Source organism: Euprymna scolopes, chromosome 18, assembly GCF_053919585.1.
Source record: "Euprymna scolopes isolate OS-2025 chromosome 18, ASM5391958v1, whole genome shotgun sequence".
In the NCBI taxonomy this organism is placed as follows: Eukaryota; Metazoa; Mollusca; class Cephalopoda; order Sepiida; family Sepiolidae; genus Euprymna; species Euprymna scolopes.
Window position 1 is genome coordinate 98,725,364 of NC_136499.1, and position 20,955 is coordinate 98,746,318.

General features: G+C 34.0%; 1 protein-coding gene across 1 annotated transcript in view; it reads left to right on the forward strand.

Moving 5' to 3' along the window:
• Nucleotides 1-2,183: 2,183 nt before the first annotated feature.
• Nucleotides 2,184-20,955, forward strand: part of LOC145297706 (ribosome biogenesis regulatory protein homolog) — a 34,447-nt gene continuing 15,675 nt past the window's right edge. The window contains exons 1-4 of the mRNA XM_080143905.1: nt 2,184-2,379; nt 13,358-13,430; nt 16,840-16,878; nt 19,792-19,830. Coding sequence (XP_080000031.1) covers nt 2,228-2,379; nt 13,358-13,430; nt 16,840-16,878; nt 19,792-19,830 — 303 coding nt within the window. The 5' untranslated portion in view covers nt 2,184-2,227. The remainder of the gene's footprint in view (nt 2,380-13,357; nt 13,431-16,839; nt 16,879-19,791; nt 19,831-20,955) is intronic.

Consider the following 20,955-nt stretch of genomic DNA (forward strand, 5'->3'; position numbering starts at 1 on the left):
TGGGAGGGTTGCTAGTGTGTGTGTGTGTGTGCAGTCAGCACCAATCCTATTCAGGATTTAACCGGCTTCCTCTGAAGGAGGAAGTTTCATGGGAGTATGAAATTCACAAGCGGTCCCCAGTCGCATGTATATCCCCATTAGGGGAGATGACGACGTTAGGTTTTTGCAACTTTTTGCAGGGAGGTGTCGACGTCCTCCTACATACAGCACCTGGACTTCCCAAATTGGTCACCCATTTTAGTAATGACCAGGCTCAACGTTGCATAACTTTGGTGATCTGACGGGAACCGGTATGTCAACTTGATTATGCCGTATATAACTAGGGTTGCTAGTGAGAAGACCCGAGGCCATATTGTTGCTTATTTATTAATATGACAAATTTAGCGTCTTTTGCCGGTTTGTTTTGTACCTATTTATTATGCCTCCCCACGGGACAGAGTTAGACACCAGGGTCGTTTTTTAACGTGGAGAAAAGGTACAAAAATAAAAATTGTCTCAGTCGTGAAGGATTTCTCCTCCGCCGAAGGAGAACAAGAAAATGAAGTGCAGCATCTGAAGAACAGATGGTATTTATTTGCTCCCCCACTGAGCAAATTAGGCACAAGGCCGTTTTTAATGTGAGGTAAAAACCAGCTCCCCTAAAAGTAGGCAAAAAGGGGGCACTCTGGTTACCAAAAATAATAATTGTCCCAGTATAGAGGGTTTCCCCTCCATTGACTGGTACAAATTATCTCAAGTGCAGCATCTGCCGGAACAGATACTACACTTTGAGATATTAAATCTTTTATTCATGTTAAAAAAATACAGAAAAAAAATCAACGATGAACAAAAAACTTAGGCACATGGCCAACTCAAAAGGGGGGATTTTGGGGGTCGTTGGTCATCCTTGTCACTCCAGAACTAAACAAAGTCAAAAGTTTCTCCCAGCTAGTATCTTCTTTCACCATAATACCGCATTCACCCTTTCATATTGGGGGACGTCCTAGTAACTCCCAATTTTTAAAACATTTTTTATTGACGTGTAAAAACAAAAAAGATAACAATAAAATGGTAACAATAATTCATTTGTGTCGAGGGAGGGGGAAGAAAAAACAAAAGGTGATTAGTAGGACCCTCCCAACCCCGTCTAGTTGATAGACTGCCCGTTCCACTAGTTTTGTAAAAGGAACCTCGCTTCTGCGGGTCAGTCTCTAGATGGGGGTGAATGGAGAAAAGAAAATTTTTGTGGGTAAGGGATGGAGGTTAGTTTGTATTTCTTTTTCTCCAAGATGGGTAAAATTTAGAGGAAGGGGTGAAAACAAAAATTGCAGGTAAGAGGGGATGGGGATCTTGGAGGCTTCCTAATCGGGGAGGGATGGAACACACACTCAGCTAGCTGAGAGACTACTTGTTTAATTTAACTTTACAGAACTGCGCGTTCCACACCTAGGCGGGGAACACGTATTCAAATTTGGCTCCTCTTCGTACACACAGACTTGCCACATGTATCCATCTTCTGTCAAATGCCGCGCGAATGCAGCCTTCTTCTATCACATCTGATCTTCACCCGTAGTTGGTGTTTAAAGAAAGCGATCAGATCTTGATCAGAAAAAGACAACACCCCCCCCCCCGGCAGCCTTGCAGACGCGACGTCCAAATCACCATTCTCGTTACGGCCAGGATCGTAACGTAGACCATTTGTCTTTCCTGGTCCCACGGCGGCCTCACGTTGTCCACAACATTGGATACAGTAATTGGGCGAGGATGCTCAGGATCGATGCGAGCCGTCACCCCACTGACATACGACCAGTACTTTGATCTTGTCCAAAAGGCCAAGATCGACTTGTAAATTGCCGGTTTGTTTTGTATCTAACGTTCCCGAGAGCGTTAAATAGCATAAAAGTATGAAAACTTAAAATAAATAAATAAATAAACTACACGTTTCTAATGAGATTTAAACTTTTTGATTCAATCACTTTTAAAAATTTAAGTATCTAGAAAAGATGTCCTTAAAATGCAGTTTTATGAAATACAATATCACTTACGTTCTGATCAATTAAAATAAAAGAGTTTTCTTGCAATTTATAAATTAATTACTAGAAATTAGAAAGTTATCAAAGGAAAATAATAAACAGACATTTACTTCCGGTTTTGAATTTCCGTCGACGTTTGGGCATATTTGATTGGCTAAGATCGAATGTACAATAAAAGCTTACTTTTCATTCGTCAGTCTGAATTACGAGTAAAGATGGCCGATTTTGTAGCAAATGTGTTGCGCGAAGCTCAAGAAAGAAAGGCTTCATTTAAATCGATCGAAGTGGAAAAAGGTCTTGAACTTGAATTAGACGAAGGAAATCTATTAGCCACAGATCCCAATCCAATCGATGTGAAAAAATTGAGGTAATTAAGCTTTTTACTTGCTTTTCCTTCTGACAACAGTTATCTTATTAACCACGTGGCGTTTAAAATCTTACAGATTTTCTCTGAGAATTTTAAATATTAAATCTCAAATAAAGATAATACTCATTTTATTATCTATTTTTCGAAACTTATATATACTGGATCATTTTATTAAATTTGAATATAAGGATTTCGTACTTGTTTACCTACAAGAAAACGTAAAATCGTATCCTACAATTTTAACAAACCGCGTGGTTTGTATCAAACTGTGATAGTACAAAAAGGTCGCTATGTATATATCATTTTGGGTGCACGAAACATCGAAAATAAGGGTCGATTTAATTGCTGTATAAAAATTAGATATTTATGCAGAATATGGAAATAATACTGATAGAATAAGATTATTTACAATCCCATTTTTAACATGACGAGTGGAGCTTTTTAAAAATCATTCTGTACTTTCACCTAACAATTCGGGACAAGATCAAAGTGTAGTATCTGTTCTTCAGATGCTGCACTTCAATTTCTTGTTCTCTGTCGGTGGAGGAGAAATCCTTCACGACTGAGACAATTTTTACTTTTGTTCCTTTTCTCCACGTTAAAAAAACAACCCTGGTATCTAACTCTGCCCCGTGGGGAGGCATTGTAAATAGGAACGAGCTTTCGTAAAAACTGAAAAATCGGTGCTAGTGCACTTACTGATCCGCGCTATTTTTTAAATCGTATTTCCAAGTTTAATTAAAGTTTTATGGGCGGAGGTTGAGAATCCTGCCACTTTCCCAAAATCGCTAAAAACATGGCGGACGACCTACGCGCACATCACTGAAAGTAATTAACGCTCCCTCTGACACGTACACGTGACCGGAAGTTTGGAGCATATGTCTATTTGTTTTGATTTTACATACGAGAATGAATGAACGAATTGTCACCAAAACATACGAACCATAGCACTAGCACTGTCCATAATCTACATACATAAAAAAAAAAAAAAAAAAATTGCCATTGTTGTTATTTTGGTCTCTAGACCTGGATCCTCGGGATTTTCTGTCAATTAAGCCGACGAGCGTTGTTCAAATGTTGAAACGCTAAATCGATTTTTTTTTTTTTTTTTTATAAAAAATGTAATATTTTAATTTTTTTTTTTTTGAATGATGGTTATTTTTTCTGTTTTTTTTTTTTTTTTTTTAACATTTGTTGACAAAAAATAATTTTTTTACGACCTGCCCCAGCGTAGTATAAACACCCCCAAGCACCCCATGTTAAGAAAGGCTTTCGGAATTCCCCCCCCCTCAACCTCCCCATGTTAAGAAACAACTTTCGAGGTGGGTGGGGGGTTTATCCCGAAAGCCGTTCTTAACATGGGGAGGTTGGGGTGTTTATAATACGCTGGGGCAGTGGGGCACTCACTGGGGCACGTCGTAAAAATTTACAAAAAAAAAAAAAGAAAAGAAGTATTTTTTTACGACCCCTAACTTCCCCATGTAAAGAACGGCTTTTAAGGTTGGGGGTGTTTATTCTTAATTGAGACCATTCCTAAGAAAGATTAAGATTTACGTTGCATTTGAACTTCTGCATATCAGTACAGTTTAGAAAGCAGGTAGCAGGAAGAGAATCTCAAAGTCTAACCGTTCTAGGGAAGAAGCTATTAGAGTAGAAAACTTTCTGACATTTAGGGACCTCAAAAGTGAAGGGGTGTGATTTTGTTGCTAAGCAGGTTTGTCGGGGATATGTATGTCGAGGGGGCACAAGTGCAATGAGTTCATCAGAGCACATTCCATCAAAATACTTGTAAAACAGGCACAGGGATGCAACATTGCGGCGATGGGGCAGGGGTTGGAGCCTAGTTGACAAAGTGTGCCCTTTTTTAAACCCTATCTAAGAAAGAAAGACTAGTGATAGATGCAACAGCCCAGATGTGACAACAATACTCCATGCCTTGTAAAGGTCCAGGATACTCTCAGGTGTGAGCAGTCTTCTAGCGCGATAGAGGAAATACATCTTCCTTGCAGCAGCCTTCGCAATGTCCTCGATATATTTATTCCAGTTCATATTTCTTGTGAATGGTAAGCCAAGGAGTTTGAAGGAAGAATTTACAGGTAGGGAGTTATTTGTTATGGACATCAGTGGTTGGAGAGGCTTCTTGTAATTGTTAAAGGAGAGCAGCTTAGTCTTACTAGCATTAAATGTAACCATCCATTTACGTCCCCATTCCACTACGGCCTGGAGGTCATTTTCTAAGGATTCAGCCATTGTCTTGGATTTGTGTACATTCGTTCTTTCCTCATACATGTTAGAGCAGTGTATCATCAGCAAATATACCCATCTCGAACTCAATATTATCAAGGAGGCCATTGATGAATATCAGAAATAATAATCGTCCAAGGATCGACCCCTGAGACACTCTTGTATTAATGTTATGCTGCTTGGATGTATGTCCATCAATGACAACCTGAGTGGTCCTATTGTCTAAGAAGGATCTAATTATATTTAGTATTCGTCCAGTTATACCCATACAATTTGATTTTCTATTAGCAGCTTTTCATGCCAAACTTTGTCAAAGGCTTTGGATATATCGAAGGCTACAGCCCTGGCTTCACCCATCTTATCCAGTGCATGGTATATGCGTTCAGAGTTGACTGTTAAAATATCTGCAGTAGAACGACATTTTGTAAATCCGTACTGTTTGTCAGAAAGATTAGCTTTTGCAAGGTGGTGGACTAGTGCTTGATTGATTAGTCTTGAAGATTTTAGCATAGAGGGGGAGGAGATTGATAGGGTGATAATTGAGAGGGTTGGTCCTTTCGCCAGAATTCTTGTACACTGGTACCACAGAGGCCATTTTAAAACCATTAGGGAAACAGGACTCAGCAAGGCATTTGTTGTAGAGTTTGGAAAGTATGGGGACTAGCTCTGCTGAACATTTCTTGATTAGTAAAGCAGGGATTTTTGGAATATATTTTTGTTTACTCATAGTTACGTACATCATGTGGGTTTTTTTTTTAATAAAGAGGAAGTTCTGGACAAGTTCTGTTAGATATAGTAATTTTTTTTTTTTTTTTTTTTTTTACACAGTGATAACCACTTATCAAGGCCCGGAAGCTACTCGGGGATAAGGGTTATTGCAAGCACATTACGTTAGTGTGGAGATTTGATGAAGTGTTTACTTAAGGGGGCGGTTCATTAGGAATTTGTTAACATTGGACTTGAAGACATTCAAGTTGTAGTTCGGTGGGAAGCAGGCAGACGGAACAGAGTTCCACAGGCGTGCAGTTCTAAGAAAGAAGCTTTGTTCATGGAATCCGCGTTTTGATTTAGGCACAGATATAGAGTGGGGGGAAAATAAATAAATCTTATAATGGTTGCGCAGTGTAATTGTCAGAAAAAAAAAAAAGATGAGGGTAATGAATTTACAAATAATTTTAACCAAATGCAAGAAACTTTTATCTTCTATCGATCTGCACAGCTTTTCAGCTGTTGACTTTTATTAAAGTGTTCGTTTTGAGATTTTGTATCGCAGCCTGGAAAGCTTTGGAAAACAAAATATTTGTCTTTCATCAAGTTCCCTCTGTCTTTATTGACATTCTTTGTCAGCTTGTCTGATATATATCAATGCCCTGGACAAAATCACTTTTGATTAAGCACGACCAAACCAGAAGGAGGGAGTAAGTGTTTATTGACGGAGTCTCTCTTTAAAAATCTACCAAAAATCAAATAATTATTTAATCAATACAAAATTTTCACCGATTATTAAATGAAGAATGCTCTTTATAATTGTTTTTATTTTTTATAATCGATATTTATATATATATCGATTATATATATATATATATATAAATATTTTTTTTGCCTCCCCCTCTCCTTTATTTGTGGGTACAAATATCCTTAAAATAATCAGCCGAAACTGAACAAAATATATTGTATCGTGGAGAGGGTGAAGATTGTAAAAAACAAAAACAAAAAAACTGCACAAGTGTAAGCCATTTTTAGTTTCAGAACAGTTTCAGATGGTTCGCTTTTACACACAAGTCCTGGGAGGTGACTTGTTTGTAGTAGACAGTTCCACAGAACAAAATATTCTTACCGTGTCGAAACCCGGGAAAAGAACATGTGAAATTGCTCCAGAAAAGGTTTAATATTTATGAAGCAACTCTGGTTTCTGATTGGTTGGTAGCAGAACGTGAATTAATTTGATTCGTCAGTTCTTAGCAGCATCGTTTAGAAATAGAATCGTCGGACTGTGTGGGATCATACCCCATTAGTGTTCCAAAATATTGCAACACGTATCAGATTTTAAGGTTAAAAATCCGAAGTTTGTGAATGTGTTTAATTTTTCATATTTCAAAGTGTGAAATTTGTTGAATGTGTTAATAATTATTATCTTTCGGATTAGCAAAAAACAAAATTATTTTTACGAAAAACACTATCTTTGAAAAATAAATGAATAATTTTCTTTTCGTGAGCCCAATATTACGAATATACTATTAAATAGGAAATGCTTTGAAGAATCGATACCAAAAAAGAAAAAAAATCACTAAATAACTGCACGTTTTGCTAAAAATATGAATATTTCTTTTGGCAATTTGTTGTTACTTGATATTAACTCGCCTATGGTAGGCCATAAAGGCCGACACGCAGTTGTTAAAAATAGAATTGCTTTCAAACAAGTTAAAATCCTCCCATCCAGAGACAAAATTATCAAGGTATAGGATATGGTAGGTGTGAGAAGTGTTCTTTTCTTTCTACTTTCAACAACCCTTCTCTTCCGGGTGAATCACTTTCCAATACTCATCAGAGCCCCGGCTCTCGAGTGGGAGTGATGACATCCATAGTATAACACACAGCAAACAGACCTGTATATGGCTGAATAGGTTGTGGAGGTCCTCTTCAGTTCAAGAATAGTTTAGGATTGTCTAAATAGTCGTCGTCGTTGTTGGTAGAACTCGGATATGAGTGTACATTTTGCTCATTAGGATTGAGCCAGTTACGAAGTGTTTTAAGTCATCCACTAGGTGCAACTTCGTGTTGCACAAATTTCAGATGTCACCATGTGCTGCAGCAAACGTGCTTGATATGCAGGTTCAGGAAGGCATCTTGCAAGAGATTACCGATACACCATTATGTGGAGTACCCACCTTATCATCTACCTGCCAGGCGGATTTATTCAGTGATGTATCTCCCCCAGTAAATTAAATGCGCCTCCAGTTACCCACCTGGAAATTTTTACAGTACACATTACCCCCTAAGATAATCTCATTTTTAAAAAGAAATTCAGTGAATGTAAAGCCCATTTGAAATAATACCTCCTGCTGATGAGATGATCACCCAAATGTTTCCCATATCGTTGAAGATTGGTAAAACAAAGACTGTTGGACATTCATGTCTGAAGCTTGGTAGACAAGTCAAGACGTAGACTAAAATTTAGTTCTGCCAAATAGGGTCGAATTGTGGAAAGGATTGTGCAGTTTTATCATATGAACATAGCTCGTAAATGAGTCAAAGCAAACATGATGAGTAAGTATTTGCAGATATGAAGTCTATGTATAAAACCTTTTACCAAAATGATTGGATCCGACATTAAATAACCCAAACACTACAAGGCTTTTTTTTTTTTTTTCTTTCAAAACAAACACTTGTTGATGGTGATAAGGTGTCAAATGTTTATTCTACTTCATCACTCTGACTTCTACGATCAAAGTCAGACATAACAGAAATGGCTGCCAAACACAACAATCTTGGTTGTCCAGCATGTTTGTTTCTTTTACTGCCAATATGGAGGCAAATTAAAAATAAGTAGTTAATAATGTAAAAGGGCTGGTTTAAAATAGCAGTTTACGGGTCATGCTGTCTTTCATATAAGACTAGCGAGGGGTACCCGGCGTTGCCCGGGTGTTTGGAGGTGTGTGTGTGTGTGTGGAAACTCCGGGGGGGGGGGGTAAAAAATGTTTTGGTAGGTAAGTATGAGGATCGAACCCGAACCCTTGAGGCAAAGTTGTAAATTAAGGTGTGAAAAAAAAAACGTGCGACGTTAACCATTGCCCCACCGCGAGATGCTAACGGAAACATGTTTGAATTTATTTAATTACTTGGATTTAGCAGGTGCCCGTTTTAATGAGTTAATGAGGTCAAGTTTGACTGGGGGATAGTATTTCATTTACTGCGGAACGCTTTTTTTTATCCCCCCAAGATGTTATAGGAAAAAGACTAACCCACATGCGGTGAGCGACAAATGTTGAATATTTATCTTCCCGAAATCGAGCAAATTAAATAGACAGGCGAGCTTCGTTGTTAACTGTGAGATATTACGATTTATATGTGATATAAAAAGTTTTAAAAAGTTGTGAATCGACCGACCGCTTCTCTGAAAAAAGCCTTTTGTAGACACACAGAAAAAGCGAACACACACACATACATACATACATACATACATACATACATACATACACACCTTTTCGCTTTTATATTTATAGGTTTTCAAGTTAAAATTTTACAGTATCTTTTGTTTATTAAATTGTTAGATGAAAGTAGAATATTTGCAGCCCCCCTCCTTTCCATGTTAATAATGGTGCAGCAAACAGATTTTTTTTTTTTTTTACATGGGGGTCACCGCTTATCTAGGCCCAGAGACCACTCGAGGATAAGGGTTAATAGGTATATATTAGTCATTGTGATTTTTGCGTAGTAAACATTGGTGGGAATTTTGTAACTTGGATTACTTAGGGGGACTGTTCAATAAGAACTTGTTCACGTTGGACTTGAAGACAATCAGATTGTAGTCAGCTGGAAAGCAGGCAAACGGAATAGAGTTCCACAGGCGAGCAGTTCTAAGAAAGAAACCCTGTTCATGAAATCTACGTTTAGATGTAGGCACGGATAAAGAGTGTGGGTAATTGTTGATAGTGGTTCTGGCAAGACGAGTGTTTTTCGTGAAAGTCTGGCGAGGGGGGACCAGAGATTGAAGTTCAGATGAGCACCTGCCATGAAAATAACGATAAAGCAGAGGCAGGCTCGCTAAACAAATACAAGCAGGAGTGAATTCTTGATGATAGAGATTTTGAAATACACTTCCATCCTAACTCGTCCAATCAGAAGCCAGCTCTCAATCATGTGATCGAGTTTATAAAAGATTAAACCAGCAACATGCTCTCTCTTTCTTCCTAAATCTTGGACTGACAACAACTCCATGTGGAATGGACCTGTCAACTCCTGAGCTTCTCTCTCGGGACTCAACAAAACTCACCTGGCCTTCGTGCTCCGGGTTCGACTAAGACGTGAATATGAACAAGCCAACATGGCTACCTCCATACACAGACTTTAATGCGGTACACACAAACTTTTTTACTCGTGCGACAGGACTGTTTCTAATCATTTGTGACGCATGTTTTCACTACTACTGTAAACACATACATGAACTCTTCTTTCAACAGGCCTGTATAATCATCGTCTCTACACAGAAACTCTTTCCACGGCTAACCCTTTCTCTATACAATGCGGTTCCTTATTCTTGCTAACAAAGATAACCAATAAAGTTGTTTATTAAATGTTAGAATGAGATATCATGAGTTCCATTACTAAATTTTGGCAACTCCCGATGTAATGGCAAACATGCAACGTTCGTTGACATTTTAGTCTACAATGGATTTTTGAAAATTAGCATTATTTCAGCATGGTTTGTAAACTACACTAGTGCCAAAATTGCTTTTGTTTTAAGATTCAATTCATGATTTGAATGAATAGCATTTAAATTCTTTATTTTATTTTATTTATCATATTTGGTTCACATTTTACATACAGGCATGAATTGGTCAGCTTTTAGAAATTGAGCTCTGGCCAGGTCTTTATTCTTCTTTCTCTCAAGTTTATCATTAGTTCCTTCCCTGTTTTCTTTAGTTTTCTCCTATGAACTGGTCCTGCTACCTCAACTGTTCTACACTGGCAATATTAGATCAGGCTGTCTTAAGATACCAGCATCTAGACAAAAACTGCACCATTTTCTTTCTTTTTTTTTTTTTTAAATCCTTTCTCGTTGTCAACTAAACCAAACTAAATAAATAAATAATTGTAAATATAAAGAACTTGAAGCATAAAAACTTTTACCAAAATGACCAGGTATTAAAGGATTTTTTCAGGGACATTAGGTCAGAAGAAACGATAAATTTCCGAGATCATGTTAATCTCCTCAACAAATAAAATAAATCTATAAAAACCATATTCTAAAAACAAAAACAATTAAACTTTCTTATTGAATGCCTCACAGTTTGAAATGCTGATAAATAAAACTCACTCAATTGTTTTACGTCTATTAACCTGAAAAGTTTCGTCTATTCTTTCAATGTTGTCATACCATCAAAGTCTCTGGTCTTGTACTGTCTAGATTCATTAAAAAAGAAAAAAAAATTAGATCTTGTCATTGAATATAATAGCTTTCAAATAATTAAATATCATTTATTTGTATAATTCATAATTTATATTTACATTTTCAATTTAAAGAAAATTTACTTGTTAGATTATTTCGGTCTTGTAATGTTTGGATTACACTGTGCAACAATTTTTTACTTTTTGAATGTTGTTTAGATTTTGACACGTGATTTAGAATATTTTTTATACTGCTGGTTAAGGAAATGCCATCTGTTTTTTTTTTTTTTTGTCAGGTTAGGATTTTGTGCTAAGTTGATTTGAAAAAATAAAAAAATCAGCTCTTGTGACAAAATCGATTACATTTTTGTGGTATTATCAGCTGATTTTTTTGTCAAACTATATCATCCTAAATGTTTCTAAGATAAATGTTTTACTAACAACATATATTTATCTAATAGAAACCTTGATTACTGCAAACTGAATCGTATATAAGGTAAATACATGTAAATTGTATGTTTCTTCATCATTGTTCAAACTTCAGGACTTGAACTTGCATTTCTTCAAACTCCCTGAATGCTCAGCAGCAAGAAGGTCTCTTCAGATTCCAACAGTAGTTAACCATCATGACTGTGTCCCAGTGACTCTGATACCTGGTCTCCATCTCTTTCAGATCCTGAAAAATCTCTCCCCCTGCTCATCACCCATCAGAAAACCTGTCCATATGTGAAAATAGATAGTGCATCTTGACATAGGTTTCTGAAAGCAGTTCTGTTTAGTTTCTGACCTTATTGTTGCCAAGAAAATTCTTCACTACCAGAACAAGAACCTTCTATGTTTCCAGTTCCACTTTGTTCATTGAGTTTTTGAATTATGCATCTCTGATGAGCTACCGGATCTGAGAACCATCAAGGATGTCAGCTTTCAACTTCTCCATGGTTAATCTTGGAAAAGCCTGGCACAAGTAAGTGAATCAGTCACCATCCTTGTCCAGAGCCTTGGTGAACTGATTAAGTCGAGCTTAATGTGCAGTGGCGGGAAGAGTATTGTATCGTTGATGATGTTCCTTTTCTTTACAAGACACTAATTCTTCTCATGCACACTTCTTCATGTAATGCTGAGCACCAACTTTTGGAAGATTGTGAGGTTTTATGACTTCAAACTGATTCCTTTTTGATATAATCACTCAGAATCAAACCTGGATACTTCTTGTCATTAAAATAATCATTTTCAATCAAAACGATTATTTGATATGGCATTTTACCTCTACCAACTTCTAAAATGCTCTACATGTGTATACATGTGAACAAAACCTTAAAAAACATGTGGCCATAGTGAGCTGATTGAGCTAAGCCAATGTGATTTTTATATTCAGCACATCAGATTTGCCCTAAACTCTGGCAACAAATTTGTTATTGACCAGTATAATTAAAACTACCCTGATGCAACCTCCGACCTTTTTCAGATGCATTTTGTCAAAAGCAGGGAATCTTAATAGCAGAAATGTTCAGTAGTTTGCAATTTTATTAGTATCAGCTGCAGTGAGGATTGAACCTTTAACTTACAATAGACAATTACTTAGAAAAAAAGAAGGCTTTTTATCTGTTGGGTTCTAACTGCTTGTGTTGATTATTGAGATCATTAAAATATCGCAAGCCAACTTAGTTTATGAGTAAGTCTGGTGAAATTCGCTTCAATTTCCACATTTATTTTCAGGGGTTATTTTGATAAAATTTGGACATGAAGAAAATTTAATCTTTTCTTTTTATAAAATGTACAACTCTCTCTTTGTGTCGATAGCATAACTGACCAGGTTGTGAAATTTGCCATTTTTTTTTTTTTTTTTTTTTTTTTACCACATCCCCATACCTCTCCCCCCGTCCCCCACATTTTTGCTTTTTAGTCAAATCATTGTATTCCATTTTTTTTTTTTTTTTTTTTTTTTTTTTTTTAAATAAAAATATAACTTGATTTGATTGTCTAAAATGAAGAAACAAGATAGAGAGGTATAATGGATTTTTAATCTTGTATCTCTACACTAAATGATATAAACTGTTTAAATAGCTTTATAAATTGTTTAATAGGCAAAATTTTTTTTTTTTTTTTTTATCTATGTGGTGGTTTTCATAAAGCGTTCACCATCAATTCTAACTTTTTATGCCATTTTTCACAGTTAAATCTTACACTGGGCAACTCTTTTGCCATAGTGTCCCAGAATGCAGTAGTTTTTATTCTAATGATTAAAATTTTTTTTCTTTTTCTTTTTTTTTTTTTTTTTTTTTAAATGCTTTTATTGTACCTATTTACAATACCTCCCCATGGGACAGAGTGGTTTTTTTAATGTGGAGAAAAGGAACAAAAAAAATAAAAATTGTCTCTTCCACTAACAGAGAACAAGAAACTACACTTTGATCTTCACCTAAAGGCCAAGATTGTAGTTAAAAAGAAAAATGTCTATAAAACTGGCATGAAAACAAAGTTTGAGAAACCTGCTGTTGAATAATTAAGTTAGTCCAAGTATTATATAAATGTTGATAGCAACAATAGTTTAACGTTTAAGGGGGGGGGGGTAATATGAATAATCATACGCCATAACTTGAAGAAGCTATTTTTATTTTATTTTCAGTGAAAATAAAGAGGACTATCTACTAAATCTTGCTCGTGACAATACACAGTTACTTTTCAACACAATATGGGAGGTAAGGAATTCTTTTTTGTTTTTCTTTTAATGTTTACTTTGTGTGTGTGTGTGTGTGTGTGTGTATAATTGCACACAATTTAAAAAATTCTAATGACTGCTTCATAAAAGAAAAATTACAAAATATTTTCAAATATTTTACTTGTATATTATTTTTTTTCAAATACATTATCTTGAAAAAGTCTTTAAATAAAGACAAAATAGTGATGAATATATAAGTAATTAAAAAAATATTTTTGTTCATTACTAAATATTATTTCAATAATTTTCATTTCAATTACACACACACATATATTATTATTTTATTTATAATATAATTATCCACGCGCAGCCATATATATATATATATATATATATATATATATATATATATATATATGCCATGGGTGTGAGTTCCATTATAGAAGTGTTGATTTAATTTAAATAAAATATGCATCAAGTGCGTTCGAAAGCCAACTCACAACGCAATATTAGGAAAATAAACAAATATTTTACTTGCTTGAAATTTATGATTTAAATATTTTGGAGTCAAACTCCATCCTCAGTATTTTGTTTTCTTTTTTCTTCCTCTTCTTTCTTGCCATGTTGTAAAGTTGGAGAAAGAAAAGTCTGTTTGTTAAGATCCGCTCGTTGTCTCTCAGTGTCGTATTTTGAAATGTTGGAACGTGGCATTGGCTACGCAAGATTAACATCAAGGGCGTGAGTTCCATTATAGAAACGTTGGTTTAATTTGAATAAAATAAAATAGGCATCAAGTGACACATGGCAAAAAAGAAGAGGAAAAAAAAGAAAGACAACATACTGAGGATGGAGTTTAACTCTGATATATATTTAAATTATAAATTTCAAGCAAGTAAAATATTTGTTTATTTTCCTTAATATTGCCTTGTTATTTGGCTTTTAAGCACACTTGGTGCGTATTTTATTTTATTATATATATATATATATATATATATATATATATATATATATATGCTAGCAAAGATAACCACACTTTTTTGTAACTACCTTCTCATGTGACTGAAATCCACCTATGAACTATGAAGATTCATTGAGGGGATGGAGTACGCCTGCTTCTATTATTTCTTTATTGGAGCAAATCTGTTTCCCTGGAACTGCATACAGTCAGCAGTTACCTGGAGCTAGATTTAGAAAATGTACTGAAGTAATTCGTATAGTTTTGCTGATGTTGTAATTAATTTGTGATGTAGTGCATTGTGTTGATGGAAGAGCACTTGATTTGTAGCAGCGTTTTGACAATTTCTTCTTTCAAATGCATAAATAATTCTATAAAATATTCGCTATTAATGGTTCTTCCTTTCTTAAGGTAATCAATGTAGAAAATACCTTGAACATCCCAAACTACAGAGACCCAAACCTTGCCTGCTGATGTTTGGGTCTCTGGTCATTTTGGATGGTTTTCACTTGCTGCTGTCCACTCGGTCGACTGTCAATTTGACTCTGGATTGAAATGATGGATCCATGTTTCATCCATTGATGTGAAAACTTTATTGAAAGAGTAGCAAACAATGCTCTGAATCATCAGCACATTTTGTTTGAGCAACTGAAGTACTCACTTTGAACACAGCATTCTCATTACAGACATTACTTTCTGATGTGTTTGACTCCTCTTTCATCTCTCACAACTTCAATTTCTGATTGGTTAAAATGAATTTGTAGACTTTTATGGTTTCCAGGATAAATGCTGAATTTGGGTCACTTGAGCATTCAGCATCATTTGTATTTATATGACCACACATACCACCTCTTCGCTGTTGATTCTGATGGAATAGAGTCCAAGTAATACTTATAAAACCATTGTTTTGCTTGAACAGTATTTTTTCCATCAAAAATCAATGCTTTTTGCAACAGTCAGAATTAAGATTTTTTTCCACTATTTTGAAAATTGGCAATAATGGTTTCTCTTAAATAATTAATTTGTAAACTAACTGGGCCTACATTTTGACACATGCTATTTGAAGGTTAGTACTTCATAATTTTTTAGTGTTGCCATCTATATGTCTTGGGAATTATTGATGTGTTGTAATATTTTTGATATCAGTAGCGAGTATGAAGAAAATTGAAAGGTTCTACTTATAGATACTAGCGATAGTAACTGACCAATCAAATGAAGCTACATTCTGCTAGCAACCAATCCCAATCAATCAGAAAGCAGAATCGCTCCATAAAAATACTGGATCCTATAGAATTCTCGCACATAATTTTTTGTGTCCACACGAGAAATATCTTTACTTTTTTGCCTGCAAACTTTTAAAGTTCAAGACTTATGCTGATTAGGTACCCACTGAAAACTCTCCTGAAATATAACATGGCTTTCAATTAAAAAATGTGTTTGCTGCAATTTTTTTTTTTTTTTTTTTTTTTTTTTTTTTTTTTGCACAGGTTCATGATAATGTGGAACCTTTTTAATAAATATGTGGTCAGAAAGCAAAATACTTCAAACAGTATGACTGAAGTTATTGTCTTAAAAAATAATTAACAAAAAAATCCATTTGTTTTTCTTGACATCACAAGTTCTCCCTCTTATATCAGTCGAAGGGCGTATAGCATGATCCTGTGTGGAGGTGAGTGCTGAGCTTCCACTCAGTCCTTACTCATTTGTATTCAGTTTAATGTCAGAGCAATGATCAATTGCATATGCAATGTCGGGTTAGATAAGATACTTTGTTAGTAAGGCTGAATATACCAAAGTTTGAATTCCTGATAATCATTTGGCTATGTTGGTTTGGCCACAACAAGAACTGACTTTTGGATAAGAAATTCAGAAGCAAAGTTAGACGATCCCAAAAAAACTTGGATGCAAACCATCAACAAGGATGTTAGACAATGGAATTTGAACAGAATTGATTTTTAAGACTTCCAACCTTGGCGACGGAGATTGTAGACTGTCAAAAAATGTCTCGCCCTTAACCAAGGAAAATAAGATAATAAAATTTATCTTTTTATAATTTTGAATGAAGAGACAAAATGCTTTGAAACCATGTTTAAGATGTAAATATTTTTTTATTAAAAATCATTAATTTTTTTTATCTTGGATTTTTTTATTATTAATTTTGGATAGTAATATATCCATCATAACTTTATTTTTTAAAAATCTTGATCTGATGATATATATTTTACTATCCAAAATTAAAAATAAAAGTCAAGATAAAAATTTTTGCATTTTAAATGTGGTTTTAAAACATTTTTTCTATTTGTTTTCCAATTTCTTACAGATGCTTCCCAGAATTCTGCCAAATTTGATTTTTTTTTTTTAATATTTTTATTATTTTAGAATATTTTAGAATTTTTCACCAACCAAAATTAGATATTTAGTTTTACTTTGAATTCAAAAAGTATTTGAGATACATTCTCTTTTTTAATATCAATTTTTTTTTTTTTGTTTTCAGTTGCCAATAGAAAGAGTTGATGATGTTGTTCTTGTGAAAGTGAGTATTGAAATTAAGAATACAATTTAGTTTTTATGATCCATTTGAAGTTAACTTGACTGATAATAAACTTTAAAAATTAATCACCTGAAAAATAAAATATCAATCAGCAAGGCATGTGACTCGTATTTTTGATTTAAAAATGTAATAAGAGTTGTCTTACAGCTAAAATTTAGTTCTTTGTTATTGTAGTGAACTTCAAAAATTTGCTCAATTTGGCCAAAGATTTTCAGTTTTCAGAAAAGATTTACCTCCCTTTTTGTTATGATTCAATCTCTCCAGTTTCTTTTTATCTTTCTTAAATTTTACTTTTTTGCAAAACTCAATTTTCACTAATTTACTTTGAAAACTATATTAATAATTAATTTTCTACCTTATCGTTTTTAGTAATTTTTGGATATGTTCATTACTGTGTCATAACAATTCAGTTAATACCATTGGTTTTACTTGAAATTCAGTTTTTCAATTTTCGAATTTCACTACAATAACAAAGAAGAACCTAAACTTAAGGCCAAATTTTTATAACAAGTTTTTTTTTCTTCCTCATTTGGCTCAATTTTATTTCTTTTTCATTTGTTTTTTTCTCTTCCTGTTGTCTTGCCTTGTTTCACCTCCCTTTCCTCTTCTCTCAAAATATTAATTTTGCCATACTTCAAACGATTCGTGTGTAAGGTAGAAGACTTTTGTTTTATCAGCGAATGTCTTCCTGTCTCCTTTAAAATATATCTGTTGATACTTTCAATATTGACCCCCCAAAAAAATTATTTTTAGGTTAATGCAGAAAGCCCCCTTTACTCCAAAAAGAAGAAAAAAAAAAGATTCTACTCATTTTTAGGTGATTTATAAGTAAACATTTTGGGCCCTCTAGATTTTTGAAAATTGATTGAGGGGGAAACATCCCTCACTCCCACCCCCGTTAAGGAATTTATCTCAATTTCATTTTTTTTTCCTACCGGCCACTCGTATCCCTACCATCTATATATTTAATAAAATAAAAAAAGAATTGTATTATTTTTCTATTATTTGAACTACTGTTCTTATCTTAAGTATTATTTTCACAATATTTTTGCCAATTCCCTTCTTCAGGTGTATCTTGTTGAATTTGAAATTCTGTACAAACAAACCCCTTATTGAACAGAACCCCTTATTTCATCCATGGGGATAGCATGCTTGCGTTCCCTCAGCCATAACTGAGTAGAAGCCTTCAGTAATTGCAATTGTATTCTTAGTATCGCTTGCATTGAGGATTGAACCTTCAACCTCAAGAAGAGCATCAGTTATAACTGAATTTTACTCTGTACCTTATCTGTTATGCCAAGATTCATTGCGACAGGATATACCTAAAGAAAGTCAGAGGTTACATCAGACAAAACATTGTGAGAATAACGCTCAAGATAAAACATTGTGAGAATAATGCTCAAGATAAAACATTGTGAGAATAACGCTCAAGATAAGACATTGTGAGAATAATGCTCAAGACAAAACATTGTGAGAATAATGCTCAAGACAAAACATTGTGAGAATAACGCTCAAGACAAAACATTGTGAGAATAATGCTCAAGACAAAACATTGTGAGAATAATGCTCAAGATAAAAACATTGTGAGAATAACGCTCAAGATAAGAACAGTAATCCGAATAATTCAAACAGTTACAAATTAATTTTCTCATCTAAAAAAAAATTCCGAAACATAAGATTGTGCTGTGTTCCGAAACTATCAATCTGCATGCAGACATCTACATGCCTTTTGGTCAAGATCAGTGTAGTATCTGTTCTTCAGATGCTGCACTTCCATTTCTTGTTCTCTTTCGGTGGAGGAGAAATCCTTCACGACTGAGACAATTTTTTAATTTTTTTGTACCTTTTCTCCACGTTAAAAAACGACCCTGGTGTCTAACTCTGTCCCGTGGGGAGGCATAGTAAATAGGTACAATAATGTCACGATAAATATGAGTGTGTTAATTAAAACACTCTGAGATGGCTATGTACAAGTAGGATAGGGGATAATGTAGTTTTTATATATATATATATATATATATATATATATATATATATATATATATATATATATATATATATACTACTAGCAAGGAGACCTGACATTTCCCGGAATTGAATGATGATTAACGAATGTTTCACAATCCTATGTTTTTATTGTCATCGAAATCAGTGAAATCACCCATTCTTCAATCAAATAGATTGATTGACTGCTCTAATTGGGGACCCATCGCAGTGCTCTGGGAGGAAGTTTCATATGCTTCTACACAGTGACTTGATAATACACTGTATTCTACATTGCACTGTAGAGAATCTACTGTTGACTTTATAAAATTATTTTATATATAATGGCTTGAATTAAAGTTTAAAATGAAAAAGTCAAGTATCATGATCCAGTTGTACTTTGAACAGAAACATTCATTTTGAATGCGCCACTGTCATATCAAAGAACTTCCTGTTAATTTTATGTCAGACCTTTCTGCTTGTGTGGTAATAAAACTTCTCAAATACACTTATGATGTTAGGCTGTATAAGGTGTTAACTTTGGTTAAAATCACCTGTTCCTTCTTTCATCAGATTTTTTTGATTATCAATACTTATCAAAGACATTCTGATACAAACCTTATCTAAGAATATTGCCAGATACATAAAGTACATTTATGTGAAATTTCATAAAAATCATCTGACCCATTCCAGTCTATAGGGAATGAATACATACACACGTTTGTTTTATATAATAGATATATTGTAGTGGAAAAGTATTTTATATTTGATTCAAGTAATAAAAAAATATACAATCGATAAAATTAAAACCTATTTCTATTTTTTTTTTTTTTTTAAATTAATTGTGGCATGTCCACAAGTCCTACTCCTTAATTTTATTTAAATTAAATTTTGTTCTCCCTATATTTTCAGCTTCCTCCTCCAACGACTGTCATTCCCCGGGAAAAGCCTGTAAGTATAAAAACAGAAATGTTGTTGAATATTTGACTGAAATATTTATATCCTGTCAGGAAATTTGATTGAATTTTTTTTTTTTTTTTTTTTTTTAAGGTGGGGTTAAGTTTGTGTAAACAATGGATTCTTCCTCTAGAATGTTCAGCAATTTTTAAATTTTATATTTATTATTTTTTTTTTTATTTTTTTTAATTTTTTTTTTTTTTTAAATTAAATAACATTTTTTATAAGATCCATTTGTCAAGGCTATAAGGAGAATAAAAAGTAGACCATCAGGTTTATTTTCCAGTGTTGTAACTCTTGCATCTCTTATCTTGTCCTTTAGTCCTCACATTCCATAAGTGATGTTTTTGACAAAGGAGGGGAATTTTTTTTTTTTTTTTTTTTTTGTCTGTTGAACATTTATCACTGGCTAGTTTTTGACCTTTTTGTTTTAATAACTCTTTATATCAAGTGGTTTCATGCCTTGTCTGGAATAATTTACCCTTTAAAAATAGCCACTCACACATAAGGGTAAATGAGATAGATTGTTAGTCATATGATGAATATTATGAGAGGATTGAAAATAATGGAAACAAATAAAATTTGATGAATTATGAGGAAGGGTTAGGGTTTATTGACATTGTATTTGAAAATTACCATATTGTAGTCCTTTAGAAGTGATATGTTTAACAAATTGAAAGTTCTTGGAAAAAAATTCTTTTCATGAAAATCATGTTTGATGTTAAGTACACAGAAAAAAGATTATTTTCCAGTTGTGATAGAAGACGAATTCCGGCTGTGAAAATTTTCCAAGAAGTAACCAGTTGAGCACCTTCCATAGATAAAATGAGAACCCACATAAGTATTGTAATTCCTTTAAATGTAAAACAGAATAAAAATAAGAACAAAATTTTGGCATTGTCTACCTGTCTCCAACGATAACAATTGTGGTGATTGATCATGTTGTCTCTGACCCAGTGTTCACTGTTAAACTTTTTACCGACTGCCATGTGATTTTGGGACAGGGATTTTTACAACTAGATAGATGCCCTTGCTTCCTATTGCCAACTCTAACACTTCCAGTGGTTGATGGGTAGTTCTCTTCAAACTCGTACACTCCTTGCTACAGTGTTACATTTA